At 36.2% G+C, this 15,223-nt stretch overlaps 1 protein-coding gene across 1 annotated transcript in view; it reads right to left on the bottom strand.

Annotated features, from left to right (window-relative positions):
* Nucleotides 1-1,464: 1,464 nt before the first annotated feature.
* Nucleotides 1,465-15,223, bottom strand: part of HSD17B4 (hydroxysteroid 17-beta dehydrogenase 4) — a 66,991-nt gene continuing 53,232 nt past the window's right edge. Inside the window, exons 22-24 of the mRNA XM_050913374.1 lie at nt 13,157-13,295; nt 3,754-3,881; nt 1,465-1,897 (exon numbers count right to left, since the gene is read on the bottom strand). Coding sequence (XP_050769331.1) covers nt 1,808-1,897; nt 3,754-3,881; nt 13,157-13,295 — 357 coding nt within the window. The 3' untranslated portion in view covers nt 1,465-1,807. The remainder of the gene's footprint in view (nt 1,898-3,753; nt 3,882-13,156; nt 13,296-15,223) is intronic.

Below are 15,223 nucleotides of genomic sequence, written 5' to 3'. Positions count from 1 at the left end.
CTTCAGACAATCTATGGGGCTGAGAAAAAAAAAAAAATCACCTGTTGTGAATTTTCAAGATCATGTGACCTACAGTAAATACCATATTCTTAAATGGATGTATCGATAATTGCTTTCCTAGACTCAAAGTTAGTTCCTCACAGTTCCTTTTTCTTAATACACATATTTTTATGGCATTATACATAGATTTATAGACAGGAAAGTTATACGTAGAAAACTAATTTTTTTTGGTGTAGCATGTGCACGCATAAACATACAAAGCTGCAATCAATCTGTCTTTCTTACACAATTTCTTAAGAGAAAGTAACAGAAGACACCTTTATCTATTTGTCACAAAGTTGCTTGGTAAATAGAAGCTGGGCAGTACAAGCAATGATTAGCTCCTACTTACACATGGAAATGACTGCTGTGAAAAACGTAAATGTTAAGTGGTTAAAGGACATTTCCTCAATCATTTCTATTGGATGGCCTCGTTGAGGTGGTGAACATCACACTTGTTCTGTTTCCCATCTATTCATGATGCAATTTATTTGAGATACTTGTTGACATACTTCAGATTCATATTTCTCTGCCTGAATCAAAGCATGGCTGATAGTACAGCTGTGAAGAAATTAATTTGTGGAGAATTTGACTCAGTATTACAACACGTAGAATTTATCCTCAAACTGTCAAACTCATCTGCAGCCCCAAAAGGCTCTTTAATGGCTACGGTCCACTCACACAGTCAGGGCAGTGATGTACCTCCCAGTTTTGGGACAAAAAAAAAAAAAAAAAAAAATTCCATCCTCTAAGATAAAGCAAAATGATTTTGTTATTCTGACCAAGGAGACAAGCCTTAGACGGCCTGAATTCTTCAAAAGGTATCAACATAGAACAAGTCTGAATGAGAAAAAAAGATACTGGGCACACAAAATGTTGGTCACATTGGTGAAATCAAACTTCTAGGTGTTCATGTGACAATGAGTGATAAAGAGCATACTTTCTTCACAAAAACATACAGCCACAGCTATTATCTCAGTTCCGGCCATAGGTACAAAATGAAAAAAATCACTCTATCTTTCCCTGCTGCCATGATGGTGGCCCTCATGAGAATGAATCTACATGAAGAACAATTTGGCTACAGTGACAGCCTTTGATGCAGGGTAATACCTCTCAGATGAAAAAGCTTCCCCTAAAGAATTAATGCTTACCACTTTCCATGTAATTTTTAAGAGCAACTTATATAAAAATGATTGTCTAAATGAGGTGGGCAGAGCTAAAGTTCAAGAGTTCTTTCCTGTACAGAAAAAAACCCATAGTGACAAGATGTAAATAAATGGAACTGACTTCCATCTTCGAGTTGTTTTAAAGGGATCATGAGAACTTAAGACCAAAAAATAATGTTAATTTTAATAATAAACCAGCTAGAGTCATAGAAATTAGACAGTCTATCTAAGGCAATATAAATGAAGACTGACAGACACATAGAAGGAAATATCAGAGGTGTATTGTTTAATTTTCTTCAGAATTAATATAGAAATATACGCATCTTTGTAAGAACTACATACATTTTATTTAGATAAAGGTGTGCAATGAGAAAAGTATGATTCTCTACCATTGCTGAGAAACAAAAAAGGGACAATATTAACAGTTATGTTAATTTCATAATTTTCTGTCTACAGCAATTAAAACAGCTTGTATATTAGCAGTATAATGAATCAGTACATTGATGTTAAGTAGCCTGCAAATGTTTCAATCATTGGTTCTGAACTAATTGAAGTTTCTATCTTCTGAAGTTCTTCACTGCTGTGGTAGATGATCAAGCAGTTCAGAGTTTGGCATAATCTTTCAGGATCATTTCCAATTTCTGGCTCAGCATGATGTTCCCCTTCACTTTTAGTTTACCAGAAAAGAATGCCTACAAAAAGCAGAGCAAGGGAAAAAAAAATGTATTCAACTGTTCACCCACAATCCAAAGAGTTGCTAGAACCAAACAAGAAGCCAAAGATAAGTGTGGTTTAGTGCTCAGGAGAAAGCTTTCAGTGCACAATGCCCATTGGTCACTGGTTATTAACAGAAAACCTTCAAATTTCAATTTTAATAGCATCCAAAATCACAGTTTTCTATCTAGAGTGCAGGCAAGGCCAAGCCTATCACTCAGGGGAAAAAAAAAAAACCAAAGCAACTTCAGTGGCCTCCATTTCTTTTCTAAATATAGCACAGAGGACTTCTCCTGGTATAAGACAAACTTCTTCACAGAAGCTGATGGCAAAACTTCACCAGGGCACAAAAATAAAGCTTCCAGTCCTCCCCTCCCTATGCTATAGATATCCATATAGCCTTATATGAAATGAGAAAATGGAATGAAAAGGCCATTTAATGAAAATTGAAGTCCTAATTAAAAGGTCAGCTACACACTCAAATTCATAACAAATCCAAACAGGAACTTGCACAATATACATACACACATATTCCAAAGAAATTCACTGGCTTTACACATAGCATATTACAACAAACAGGAACTAAACAAGATTTCGTTGCATTTGCAGAATCATAGATCAACCAATGTTTTCACTGAAATGCTGGTGTATTACATTTTTATTGTCCCTACTTCAAAGAGCTGTATACCCTATTTCAATCTAGTTCAGTTTTTTTTTAAAACTAGTTTTGCTTTGCTGTGGCTTTGCAATTTGAAAGCTCTTTGAAAGTTCTGAAACAATGTGCTTTTGCATAGTTCCATTAACTTGAAATACATTCAAATAAGGAATAGAGCCAGCAGAAAAGAATTTGAATAAATGCTTTGAGCTTCTTTAGATGAAAAACTTCACAGAAACTCAAAAGAAATACTAATGCCTAAGAACAGATAATGTTCCTGAATTGCAATCACTGTTCATTAGCATTCTGAATATTACACATCAACATCTCGTTTGTTTATGCTTTATGCCTGCTATATACAAAGGGTCACAAAGGATTTTACTCATGTGGTATGTAGGACTTATAACAAACATTTGCCATCATCGTAGTCTCCAATTTTCCAATCAAAGTCTCCAACAACTTCTGCTTGGGATCAAAGAAAAGGAACTGTTTGATATATGATGAGCTTAATTAAAAGTTTTCATTTGCTCAAGGTTTAATCTGTAAGCTGACATATTAAATTTGTGACAGTTTAATTTACTTTTTACAGAAGGCATTTTTATTAGTAAAATTAGTAGTTTTAAGCAGTTGATTACTTCAAGAAGCTAAAAGTGCAGACCCAGATTACCTATGTTTCTTAAGTCTTTCTTCCCCTTAAAAATCTACCTAGTTTGGGTGAATTTTGACCACTTTCAATGGATCTGCTACATGCATGCATTGTCCGAGATTTCTCTTTGGTGCAGTAGTAGCAGTAAATCAGAATATTGCAACAAATACCAGCTTCCTGCAACATGACCAATCAAAACAGCCCAAATGATTAAACTGACAAACCTTAACCTTGCAAACCATATATTGTGAAGTGCCAGGAAACAAACAACTAACTTTGTACTGCCAGGCTTTGTGTCATTTGAGGTATCTTTGTCTCAAGATGATAAAGATGGTATAAATTCCTCATCATGTCTGCTGACTAATTCAGTACAAGGTAATGATGTGCTTATACCTCATCTGACTCTGGTTTGCACTGTCAAAACATCCAGTGTTGCAGATTTCGGAATGCAAACAGTCATGAACTAGAGCTTGATTTAAGGTAAGTAGTATGTCCCCATGCAAGTGAGTATGTCTGCGACGCACAGGTTTTACCTTTTGGGGGTTGGTCTTTTGTTGTACCACGTCCATGAAATCCTCATCCGAGAGAGTGAAGGTGGTATCAGCAGAGCTTCTTGCAGGTCCTTGATACACTGCTCCAGAGCCATTCTTTAAGTCAATTGCTGAGAAGCAGCAGCAAAGATAGTTTTATTTCAAAATAAAGATAAAATTTTCAGTCTAAATAACACTACTCTCCTTATCTATTATTATGAAGCATCCAGTCTAAACATAAATCTTGAGCTAACAGCCACTTAGAAAATGAAAGGGTTTTAATTCTTCTCCTTTAATGAAAAAAAATAATTGAGATTAGAATAGAAAAAAAAAAATTCCTGTAGTAAAGGGGAGGGGGTTTACAGCAAGGACTGCCATTTGAAAATTCTTCCACAGATGGCAGAAACCATTTTTAAACAACACCTAAGATTCACAAGATATTAATTAGTGCAATGATTGCAAAAATGTTAAAGTTAGTAATAAAGCTCTAATGTTTTAAAACAGCATCCTATATTAAGAGAAGGCAAATGTGGTGGTGTTCAAACATGCTGCTGCATTTTCTCTGTGCTGCCCCACAGGCAACATAGCCTGTTCTGCTTCACGCAAAGAGCATTTAAAGCCTTGCCAAACATCTGTCTTTCTCTTCTGGAAAGGCAAAAATTCCTCAAAGTGTCTGGAGCTTCAGAGTGTTCTTTTCCCACACCAAATGACCTGCCCAAATAATCTATTACAAGGCTAATACTACCAGGTATTGTGTAATTTGTTTAGAAGAATATTAGAAGAATATTTTGACAGGATGTGCTCTGCCAAATTATTCTCAGATTTTGCAAATTCCCAGTCTTTCCCTTTACACCTTTTCCTCTTGGGGTGGGGGAGTGGGGGGGTGGGGGTGTGTGTGTGTCCCCGGCTTCTTAAGCACAAAACAAAATCGTTATTCAAGTGGATGTTCCCATAAGGACATGACATCGCTAATCACAGAATCATGGCTGCCTAGCCAATACTAATACTGTTGGTTGGTTTCTCTTAGTTGACAAATTTTAAGATACTGGCCTAACTATGGAGACTTCTTTCTGCATAAACTATCATCTCATGTATTTTTTTTCCAAATAATTTTTTGAAAGGTTAACGTGAACTATACAGACTGGGAATCGATTTTGTCTCTTTAAGTCTTTCACTTTCTGAAATCTAAGTAATGTTTATCCAATTATAAGAAAACTAGAAGGGGAATTAAGTGTACAATGATGCTCAGTGAGAAGTGACATACTGGATTATTATTATTTACTTGATTTTAAGGTAAATGATAATTTCAGGAACAGGTTTAATGGACATCACTAACTTGATGCAATAAGAGGAGAAGAAAGAAAAAAAATTACTGAGCACCAGATGAACAACCTATACCTGCTATGTTTGTGGGTAGGAGCTGTGTAACATTCTTTTGATCCAAAACAGCTACTATATAGTCTAACATCGTAAGTGAGCCTTCAAACATTGCTCCTGTAGGTTATGCAGGCACAGACTATTATTAAAAAAAAAAAAAAAAAAATCATCTATTGCATCATGAAATGCAAGTTTCACAGTGGATACTAGCTCCTCAGATTAAGTCAACCAAGCTTAACTGTCAATATGCTTTTAAAATATACCTCTACTGAAATGCTAGCAATGTCACGAACCATACCAATGTAGCCAAACTGAGCTCCCTTTGAGCCAAATAGCACTGGTCAGCAAGCCCCACATATAAGTTCACAAAACACACACATGGTTTTCCAGGATGCTTACAGGTCCTAATTATTTATTTTTAATTACTTCTGGACCTTAGAAATCAAAAGAGCATGAGTCCCTTCTTGTGCTTCATTTTGCATGCATTAATTTTTCTGGCTGTCCCTACCCTTCCCAGACTGTTCCAGAAGGGAACCCAGATGCTGAAAGCCTGACATAACATCTTCCAAGACACAACAGACACTCTTCTCCTTCTCTACTAAACACTGGCTGGAAAAACAGTTTTGATATATCTCATTGATAATACTCATCCATCAGTCTCAGCAGTGTAAAGTTTAGATGACAAAAAGTTAGAATTAAAAAGGTGTAGTGACTCAGGTAAGTTCTACCAACTCCTAGATTTTAATCTGTATATAGTACATACTTAACATTGTTACAATCCCTGTTCTCCTTCTCCATTTCCTATCCAAGTCTCAAGAGCATCACTTAATCAGTCCACGTCTATAATTAATTGTAAGCTCTCAAAGCACAAATATGCCTGTAAACATTGCATAATCATGGTACCATGGGCAAAACTGTTATGTTTAATCACATCAAATCCTCAACCCATCTCAAATTAAAACTTATTAGAAATTCTAAAAAAAAAAGAGGGCCAATCTAATAATATGCTTTTTTCCCAAAAATATGAAAATATAATTTCCATTTCCTTTTTATTCTTTTCAAAAAGCATTAAGATTTTTGCTAAGGAAGAAAAAAAGAAAAAAAGAACAGAGCAGCCACAAGAGAGAAGAGCTCTGTGACAACAAATACTGTCTTTTTCACAAAAACATGAAGGACCTTCTGTTGTTACTTGACTCACTCCTTTTTTAAGTTTTATCATAAATGAGTTACAACATCTTTAATGCAAGCAGTCAAAAAAAAAAAAAAAAAAAAGCCACCCCAAACCCCAAAGGAACTAGCAGGAGGAAATGAAATCCCAAAACTTGATACGTAAGCCCTAGTGGGTGAATTCTGGTGAAACACACTGGAGAAAGAGTGATCCAAAATACACCATATGTTGATGTTTTAAAGAGGGAAAGGAATTCCCCTCCTTATAGAGAATGGAAAACTACCCCAAAAACTTGCTTATTCATTTTTTTGCAGGGGAAAAAGAAAAGAAGGATTAGAAACACATAGGATCATTTTTCTCGCCTCCTGACGTACACCTAGCCTAGAGTATTCAGATGACAACTGAGACTAAACTACAGCACTGGCACACGGACAAATGGATACAAACTAACAATGAAAGAAATGAGCCGAATACCAGAACAGATTCCAACCATCAGAGCAGAAAAATTCTAGCTTTCCAAAATGACCAGAGCGGGTGCCTTCTTGTAAAATACAACTTTATGAGATAAAGCTATATAACACAGCTGCCTGCCGTAGCAGGAAAGTGTCTTGATGCAAGTCTCCTATACATCTCTTCTACACATATGTCCTGGATACATGTTTCTATGGTTATAGCTACCGTCTTGTCACTGCAGCTTGCATGCTGCACTATGATTGCAGCAGCCAGCTTGATAATGACTTGGTACTGGCATAGCTATGTCAGTGCTGAGGTGGCTGGTGACCTGGGCAGCTGCCAGGCAACTACCTCGTGCACTCCTAGTGTGGCTCCACTGCCAGCAGTAACAGATAGATGAGTAGCCTAAAGGTGTCTTCGGTGTTCTTTGCTCCTGAGAACATGTAGCCCTCCGTGGCTGCTACAGATACAGCTCTTCTCCTAGCCATTCATATGGCTGATCCACTCCACACAAAAACGGAAGTTTGAAACAGGGGTGTAGTACTCCTCAATACTGTCTGTAGCAACACAAATTAGACTTAAAGCTGAAGTCCCTTTTAAAAATCAACTAGCTTCTTAAATATGTAACATGTTAGCATTACATACCTGGCAGAAAGGCAGAATCAAGCAGTTTCAGTGGATGAAACAGGAGTTATCCTTCAAATTTTTGTTTTTACTTGTATACCTAAGTGTTATACTACAGTAATTAAATATCTATGAATTATTATCGTCCACAAGATGCTGTTGTCAGAGACATAATAAAAAGGTCAAAAAAATCATGTATATACAGGCTAAAACACTAGACGTTGACATTCTATAGCAGGTAGCCAAATACTCTAAAAATCTAAGATTTGGGGCACAGGTTTTGCTCTGCCTTTGAAGAGCACCTTACCATTTCTAGGAGAGAAATATTAAGGGGTCAGACTATTTTTTGTTTGTTTTGGTTTGGTTTTTATTCTGGTTTACAGAGGCTGAGTAACTGCAATACAAGACTCATCCTCAAAGCAAACAGAAGAAAGTGTCACCCACTCTTCATTGCTTGAAGTCATTTTGCATCATAAATTATTAAGCAATTTCGCTGTAATTTGTCAGATGTTCACAATCAACTGCACATAATGATTTCTCCCCAGTTCTCCTAACAAAGTTTTATTCTTCTGAGAACTGGAAAGGAACAGAAGTATCTTCTGCCATCAGCAGTGCCTTCAGAAGCATGATGAAAAGCAACAGATGGGTAAACTCAGTTCTGAGTACTGTTCTAGAGAGCCATTAACTATCAGCTAACAAATCTCAATGGCAATGTCTTTTCTCTATGGAAAGAGAAGTTGAAATGAAGTAGCTTAACTCTAAAAAAAAGATAAATATTTTATAACCATTAAAGGCAATTGTTGTACAGTAATAAATATGCAGGAGAGAGCAAAGCATGCTTTAGGTAGTAAAGCCAACTAGAGAAGTCAAAGCTGGGGGGTCTCAATGAAGAATTTTGTTAAAAAATAAGATAGCTCCAGAAACACTAAGCTTATTCCTTAGGTTTTGATACTGCCAAAATCTGTATTGCTTTATCTTCTTAAGAGGATTTTCAGCATCCTCTTAAATTAGAACGGCTTGCTTCTATAAAGAAATACCACTAATTAAGACCAGTTGTCAGTAGCTACAGTTCAATGTTGTTTAGACAGCGAATGAGCTGTCCAAAATTTCACATCCTGAGTGCAAGATCAATGGTTCTACACCTCCCCATGGCTTCACACCATCCACAGAGAACTACATAAAAGTAAAGGTCATCGCTAATTAAACAGACTAGTGTTACTAATATTAGTGCTACCATCAAGAAGTGTCTCTGTAACAACAAAAGCTAAATCCAATTCACAAATCCCACTTCATTTAAAGTAATAAACAAAAATCTTGGATTACTGCAGAGAATAGAGATCAAAAGATTACAGTTGCAATTAAAAAAAACCACTAAAAATAAATATAAATTTAAAAAAACCCTTTTGGTTCTTGAAAGTTTGGAAAACACCAGAACGACTGCATACATGAGAACGAAATTCACAGTGGTCCTTAATACTGCTTTCTGCTGCTTTCTCTCATTTGCTTCCCTCCCAGCCTCCTCCCAGATATTACGAGGCTCAAGGACATTAGCAGAAGATGCTGAAGCTACAATCATTGAGAAAGACAGCAATGAGCTGCGGGGCCCAGATTGTTTCTAGTGCTGTCAATTGCTGCAGTTTTCACAACAGCACAAAGCTGTGCAAAAGTGACAAGTCAAAAAATTAAAAGACAAGCCAGCACAACTACGTAACAAATTTAACAAGGGAAAGAGACCTAGCAGGTAGCCCAAGAGAACCACAAACACTGCCTGTAAAGGCCTGGGAGGCCCTTAGAAAGAGAGGCCTAAAAAGAAGATAGATAATGAAACAACTAGCCTCAACTCAAGGCTTAAAACAAAACAAAAAACTCCTCCAAAATAATCTAACTCCTCACATTTCAGTTGTTTCAGTGATAACATGTCAAGAATTTTGACCATACATTGAAGGAGTATGCAATATTTATCCACAGGAACCTAATTCTGAATTAATTTTTAATGTCCTGTTTGCCTCTTTGCTTTATTGTATCTATGTACATTATGGGATCTAGCTCTCAAAACAGCAATTTTACTTTAAGAAAAGAGAGAAAGATAATTCAAAATTGTTATGATTGAACTTAGCATAACATTTACAAAACTGATTTAAAATTATTGTACACAGAAAATCAACTAATAATCAGGGGGCCAAATTTAAATGTAGTGTAAAGAAGTGCAATTCTCCTGACAGAGCTGACTAACATTCAAATCTGAAGCAAGTTTGAAACCGGTCAAAAGAGTGACACATAATTAAATTCAAGCTATAGCAAAGGTAACATCTTACTATCATCTTCAGTTTTTAAAGTAAAGAATTAATTTGTCAAAGGCTAAAATTTCTAATTAAGTACAGAGGTTTCCACTCCATTAGCAACAGAAAAAGTCAAGCATTCAAGTCAGTAAATGGCATTGTCAATGCCAATGCCAATATTCTAAATTGGCTGTCATTGTTCACGTGCATTACAAAAGTCTTGGTGATGACCATATAAAGATCTGTCAGAAATCTTTTGGGTTATTGGCAATATCTTAACTGCAAGAAAGCTGTCTTCCTTTGAATGCAAAGCCACAAATTACTCTCTTCTTCCACATTCGCCATGCAAAATAAATTATGCTAGCATCTGGTAGAACAGACAGTACATGATGATGCTCTTGAATACTGAATAATAATGCATGCAAACAAGGAAAAAGAATTAAGCTGGCAATTCCGTACAAATATTGAATGCTTGCCTCTGGAAGGTCGTTCTTTGCTTTGTGCTTGTTTGGGATTTTTTTAATGACCAGAATAGTGTTTAAAAAAATCCCCAAAATAAAAATTCCATCATACAGATAGATATACCTTGCCATTAGAAATCTACCATTAAAGTAAAACAGACAGCAATAGTAGTATGCTATTAATCCACATAAGGACAAACTGTGAGAGTTGACACTACAGTTGTAACAACTGCTAACAGTATTCCAGTGAGTTTACATAACTATTTTAATATTTTAATATTACAATTTAGTATTTAAAGTATTAATCAAAATTTAATTTTAATTATTGTAATATTAACCAACTCCCGTTTTCTTCATCCTTTAACTGCTTGAAACTTCAAAGACACACAAAAATATTCAGAAAATCATCAGGTGACACAGAAAGTTCTTTGAAAAAGTGATACACAAAGGGAGTACTCGCATACCAATATTCCTGATGAGAAAAGTAAGCAATATTTTCTACAGACATCCTTCTTGTCACCTAGATATTTACATTCAGCCTTACATATTTACTACAGCATAGAGACTACAGTAATTCATAAACATTAGCCACTGTTTTGACACCTAAGCTTGAAGGAACTGACCACACTATACAAAAATTTGCAGTAACTCTTCTAAGATTTTGGAAATGTTTCATTGAAGCTCCTCATAGTAGTCAGCAACAGGAAATGTTTAAAATATTAGATTACCTCCTCCACCCTCCATCCCACAGGGAGCTTGAAGTAGTTCCAAATTCATATAAAAGCACCGATATTGTTCATTGCAACAGAAGCAGAGGGAACAGGACAAAGAAAAGTTATGTCTATTTAATCCCTTTTAGCTAGGGAAATAAGCATTGGAAGAAGGCACTACTTTCCTCCTACTGCTTCATAGGAAACAGAAGAGAGGACAAGCTTTGTTTGAAAAACAGAAAAGGCTGACTCTTGATTTATTCAAAGCAGGAGTAACTCTCTCTCTCCCTGGATACAATGGCAAAAACATCCACCCGTTTCCTCTCTAATAAAACTTGGTCTCATGAGGCAGGTAAGGCCACTGCTCAGGCCTAAATCTTTAAGTGTGCCTGTTCTGCATTCAGCAGTTTGCAGCTTAAGGTCTTCCTGAGCAAGAAATTTTATTCATGTTTTGAACACTCCTCATCACATTTTCATTCCCTTGATTTGCCCCTCCATTCTTTGAACATACGTAATACTGAGTTTAGGTGACAAAGCAGTTCCAAAATTAAAGACAATGATAAATCTTCTTGTTGATAGTTTTCTGGTTGTTATTATAAACATGACCATCACTTATATTATGTTTAGTTACACATGAAGCAATAGACATGACTAACGTAGTGTACAGAGTGATTCTCTAACAAACACAAGTACCCACTTCAAGTGTTTTGGAGTTTAATGTATGTGCTTCTAATATATCTTCTAAAAATGTAAGCAAGAACACAGGAAAGACTTCATAAGCCTTCTGTCCAGGTTCTAAGCATGCCCACCATTTAAATTACTAAGTGTAAAAGTGGAAAACTGCAGATGGTAGGAATGATTAAGAGCAGTAATGAGTTTTAAGACAGATCTTCTGAGTTGAATTATGCAGTATTTACCCCCCTCTCATTTTGATGTCTAGGTACTCAGCCTGCATAATCTACACAGGTATATTCAATATATTAACTGCTACCTAAGTGGAAATCACCTCTTAGCCCTCAAATATTGCTTAAAAGGCGATACAGGTAGAACAGAACTATCTTGATCAATCTATGTATGATATTTTTCCTGAAACTTAACAGCAGTCTTGCTACTCAGAATCTCTGCTGGTTAACATTAGGAAAAGAGAAAGTGAAATTATAGGTTTCTAAACTGCTCTGTAAAAGGAAGAGCAGTTTCTTAAACACAATAATCATTTATTGAGAACAGACATTGCAAAGACTTAACAATAGTTAAAAAAAGTCACAGTCCATGGGACAAAGCACAACACAGACCTGATCTGACCTACCAACATGTCAGTCTCTCCCCTCAGCCTGTCAAAGGGCAGCCCACCTCATCTGTATCTCGCTCAAAACTGTTCTGACTGGATCCAACCATTGAGACCAATAAAAATGAAGCAGTCTAAGTGACAGACTTGACCCCAAGACTTGCATTTCTCCACAAAAAAGCAAAGGCCTGGAAGTTACAACCTGACTATAGTTTATCCCTTTGGAAAAACTTTACATTCTACTAATATACCATTTAGGACATCTCAGCAAAACACCTTGAATAATTTCAAAGACAATGAAATACATCCAATTACTAAAATTAGACTGCTTTTTGCAAAAATAGCTGTCCTTAGAAACTGAGCACAAGAGAATTTAAGAAGAAAAGTTTTTTGAGGAGGTAGTTTTGCCCCCATCAGACCATTTCACATACTTGTATAATTCACTTGACCAGGAAACACTTCCCCTCTGACCCATTGCTATTACAAGCTTTAGCCTCTCTTCATCAATCCAGTCCCATGCTTAAACGACGGGTAAGCATCATTATACCTTCATTAAACCTTGATCTCAGAAAATTTGAATGGAAACAAATTGGGCTATATTTTCACTGAAGTGACAAGAACAATGCAGTAGAAATAAACACTTATTTGTTTTAGATTAGTTAGCATGTACATCACCAGCAGACTAATTACTGTAACAGAGCTCCTAGGAGGTTAATTTAGCCTGCTTTTCTAAGTGCAGTGGTGATCCATTCTGGAAAATGTAAAGAGAAATGCACTGAAGTTCTAGAGGACGGTTTGCCTATGCTACATCTAAATAGGCAAGTTACAGAAGTATGTTCCTAGAATGGTTAATAACTGCCATTATAGAACTTTATCTGACCTCCTTGTCACTTGTGCATTCAGTATACATTCAGATTTTTAAGTCCCAGTGAATATTCATCTACTCCCTTATGCATATTTTCAAGGTATCAGTTTAATTAGAATGAGTATAATTAATCTCACTCCATTAAAAAAATACATCAGGGCATTATATAAAAGCTACAACTTACTCCACTGCATTGCTGTTTTTCCATCTTTAGTGATGTCCCATTGGAATATGGCATTTACTTTCTTTACCAATTCATTTCCAATCTCTTTTACGCGACGACCAATTTCTTCAAACACAAGGTCGCTCTGCAGCCCTGCAGTCTTAAAAAAAGAGAGTGAGTATGAAGAACTTAAAACTGAAACTCCATTAAAAAAAGTACTAAATATGTCTATTAGTTCAAGCACTGTGTCCAGGAAAGTCTCTATTGCAGAATTATTAAATGCAATTAAGATTTCTTCCACCACAAATAATCACCTCTAGCAACTGTCAGCATTAAAGAGCACAGTCAAGCAGAAAATGCTTCATGGACTCTTCCTTGAGAATTATTTCAAATCTTGCTTTTGCAGTTTTTGTCATTTATCACTACAATTTAAGATATGCTTTATAATTAGGGCTCTAAGGGCTTCTAAATTGCTCTTTATTCCCTTTGGAAGATAACCATTGCCACTTTTTCCATGGTGAATGGCATATTAGTTTTTAGAACACAAAAATGTTTTTACCAGTACATTACTTTTTAACTTGACATGGAAGATGTTCAAAACATACTGTACTATGAACACAGGCAGAACTCCAGTGTAGACACGATGTGTTTAAGAGTGGGATTAGCTACATTTACATTTTCAACTTTTCCAAACATGTATTATTTTGCAAGCCTTTCATTGCCGTTCTTCAACAAACATTTGCACTGGATAAAATGCTACACTTTAAAAAGCTGCTCCAGTGACAGTTTTCATCTAACTGGAACTGGAGCAAAGAAGGTCTCATAGCCTTAGTTGTTCTGCTGTACCCACCTGTACATCAGAATGCAATACTCCTCATGCTGCTATCTTGTCACCTCTTTGGTTAAGCCTAACATTTTCCATTATATAACACAGTTCACGATGACATCTAAATTTGCCTTCACTCAGGCTAGTTTCCCCTGGTGGATGTCTGCCTCTGTCAGCAAACTTCTGTCAAAGGACCTTAATTTCTCAGAGTAAGCTTAAAGAAAAAAACCTGTTCTGCCCATGTTAAAAAAAAAACCCTCTATAATTATTTCACTGAAAAGTTCTAATGCTTATATGTTTGAACTTCAAATGCAGATTTGGCAACAGTTCAGAATGTCAGAGGCCTAAACACAACCAGCAAAAAGAAACAGGTTCCAGGAATATATCACAAGCTTTATATGAATGTCACTATCTCAGTACTTCATAAACCTCAACGCATTAAAGTCGCATCCTTTGCAAGCAGGAATCAATGAGGAAAAAAAGATACAGTTTATTAAGGCAATGCACTCGGCACCCCTGTCTTTTAGACCACATTGAGGACGCAGGACACCCTCAGCATTGCATGTACAATTCTGGTTTTTGTGGCAAGTCCAGTACCCAAGGCTTAATGAATGCATGCAGAGGATTTTTTAAAATACATATCGTATAAAGTGCATACTGTGTGTTAGGCCTAACCACATGCACAAAGAGTCATCAAAGCCTTCTTTGAAAATGAGTCAATGACAAAACTGTTCTTTTCTATGAGTACACAATCTCATTTTCATTTGTTCTCTTCTTCTAATGCCTTCCTGCCACTCTCCCCATGTCTCTGAAAAAATTGAGAAAGGTCACACACTTTTACAATTTACATTGAGTTTGATCTTCAACATCTACAAAATAAAAATAAAGTGCTCGTTTTACAGGTACAGCCCCAAATTATAGGGACTAATTTCAATCTTAAGTTATGCAAGTGCTCAAAACTTGTGGCTCTCACTGGTGCATGCCTCACTTGTTTTGTAACATACAGCATGATGCTTATCCTAACAGTTCAGTTGGCATCAAGCACTTCAAACTTCATCAGCCATCCTGTGTATCTCAAAAAGTCTGTAATCTTCCCCTCAAATAGGTCCATGAACCTCTGTATCTTAAACAACATGTGTGTTCACATCTCTGAACTCATATACTCATCTAAGTACTGCAAATAAGACTGGTAAGTGATCTAAGTATTCTTCCTGTGTTTTTCACAAAAATAAAGCCTAACTATGCTGCTTTGCAAGTTAAGA

Source organism: Gymnogyps californianus, chromosome Z, assembly GCF_018139145.2.
Source record: "Gymnogyps californianus isolate 813 chromosome Z, ASM1813914v2, whole genome shotgun sequence".
Taxonomy (NCBI): domain Eukaryota; kingdom Metazoa; phylum Chordata; class Aves; order Accipitriformes; family Cathartidae; genus Gymnogyps; species Gymnogyps californianus.
Note: the sequence above shows the minus strand (reverse complement) of the source record. Positions and strands in the feature narration are given on the sequence as shown.